The 2068-nt window shown below is 46.6% G+C and overlaps 1 protein-coding gene across 1 annotated transcript in view; it reads left to right on the top strand.

Moving 5' to 3' along the window:
• The window catches only part of LOC110335331 (protein FAM186A-like), a 10138-nt gene that overhangs the window by 3025 nt on the left and 5045 nt on the right, over positions 1-2068 (top strand). The window contains exon 3 of the mRNA XM_021217416.1: positions 1349-1528. Coding sequence (XP_021073075.1) covers positions 1349-1528 — 180 coding nt within the window. The remainder of the gene's footprint in view (positions 1-1348; positions 1529-2068) is intronic.

The following is a 2068-nucleotide window of genomic DNA, read 5'->3' as shown; positions in this document are numbered from 1 at the left end:
AGAAGAAGAAGAAGAAGCAGCAAGATGGCTTAGCAGATAAATGTGCTCACTGGGCACCCCTGGGGGATATGAATTCAAGCTCTAGAACCCACCCAGAGGAGACAACCAACTCCATGCAGACACCCTCTGACCTCATGTCTCCTCCCCCGCCTCTCTTTCTCTTGATGTAATAAATGTGTTGTTGTTTAATGCTTCAGAGGTAGAGAGGTGGCTGAGGGTTTAAGGGACAGGCTGCCTGAGCTTGACTCTGGGGACTTAGAATGGGAGGAGAAAACTGGACTGACCATTTTTGTTTGTTTTTTTTTGTTTTGTTTTGTTTTTTGAGACAGAGTTTCTCTGTATAGCCTGGCTGTCCTGGAACTCACTCTGTAGACCAGGCTGGCCTCGAACTCAGAAATCGACCAGCACCTGCCTCTGCCTCCCAAGTGCTGGGATTAAAGGTGTGCGCCACCACACCCGGCCAAACTGACCATTATTAGTTGTCCTCTGCCCTCAATATGCATGCCCAGAAACACGTCCCCCCTCCCCCCAGAAAACAAATAACATGTAACAAAGATGTTAAAGAGCTGATTCCTCCTTACTAAGAAGCAAATTATTTAAAGAATATTTCTTCGTTGCTTCTCTCTCTCTCTCTCTCTCTCTCTCTCTCTCTCTCTCTCTCTCTCTCTCTCTCAAGATTAATTTTATTTATATGAATTCATTGTAGCTGTCTTCAGACACACACCAGAAGAGTACATCAGATCCCATAACAGACGGTTGTGAGCCACCGTGTGGTTGCTGGGAATTGAACTCAGGATCTCAATTGAAGAGCAGTCAGTGTTCTTAACTGCTGAGCCGTCTCTTCAGCCCCCTCTCTTCCTTTCTTTCCTCTCTCCCACTCTCCTTTCTCTTTCCCTTGTCCTCTCTCTCCCTCTCTCTCTTTCTGTCTCACTCTATCTATCTATCTATCTATCTATCTATCTATCTATCTATCTATCATCTATCTATCTATCTATCTATCTATCTATCTATCTTCCTCTTCCTCTTCCTCTTCCTCTGTCTCTGTCTCTGTCTCTGTCTCTGTCTCTGTATCTCTGTTTTTAGAAGGCAGAAGCTTTGGGAGGAAAAGATACATGGTCTGTGTACTTCATGAGGCTAAGAAGGTATTGTGAAAATGGATGGCTAGGCCATAGGGGTGTTTTGGTAACTACATCAGCAAATTCTGCTTTTCCCACATCTCTGCCAGGGTGGCTACAGCACGGGCCTCCTGAGGCACAGGACAGGGTGCTGAAGAGGTGCATGAAGCTTGTGTGTTTTGACCGATGTGGAGCTCTGAGGGCTTCATGATGCACTCTCTCTGTCTCTACAGACAAGCTTCGGTGGAGGCCGTGTGGAACGCTGACCTGTCTACGTCAAGCTACCCAATAATAGAGAAGGAACCAATGAGTGCACTCTGGGCCCAGCTGGGTGGGTACCCAGATATTCCCAAGCTGCTGCAGTTAGACATTCAGTCGACCTTCAGAAAATCTCTTGCTTCCATCCGGTCACAGTGAGTAAAGGTTTGGGTACTCTGGTCACGGGTCGCTAGTCATATCTTCTGTCTTCCTGACTTGACTTTCTCCTACACTACAGAGGAATAGGCAAAGGAGGGTGTTTGGGGTGAGGTTAGTTTAGATTTACAACCTAGTGCAGACGAACTCAGGTGGTCAGTGTTCCTCTTCCTAGACCTACAGATGTCATCATCTAACATTAAACCAGCAGTTATACTAAGAGCATAACATTCTAGAGAGGTTGGCTTAGAATTGTGCCCTCAGATTTGCTGCTGCTGGTACCAGGCAAAGAATAGTGGCTTGCTCTTTCCACATTGAAACTTGATAGCATGGGTGGGCAGTTGGTGGCACCTGCCCACAGCCCCAGCTCCTGGGAGGCCATGAGTTTGAGACCAGTCTGGGCAGCAGAGTGAAGCCAAGCCTTTAAAGAAGAAGAAGAAGAAGAAGAAGAAGAAGAAGAAGAAGAAGAAGAAGAAGAAGAAGAAGAAGAAGAAGAAGAAGAAGAAGGAGGAGGAGGAGGAGGAGTAGCACACAGCCTA

This window comes from Mus pahari, chromosome 17 (assembly GCF_900095145.1).
Source record: "Mus pahari chromosome 17, PAHARI_EIJ_v1.1, whole genome shotgun sequence".
NCBI classification, from domain to species: Eukaryota; Metazoa; Chordata; class Mammalia; order Rodentia; family Muridae; genus Mus; species Mus pahari.
This window is presented reverse-complemented; position numbering and strand designations above follow the sequence as displayed.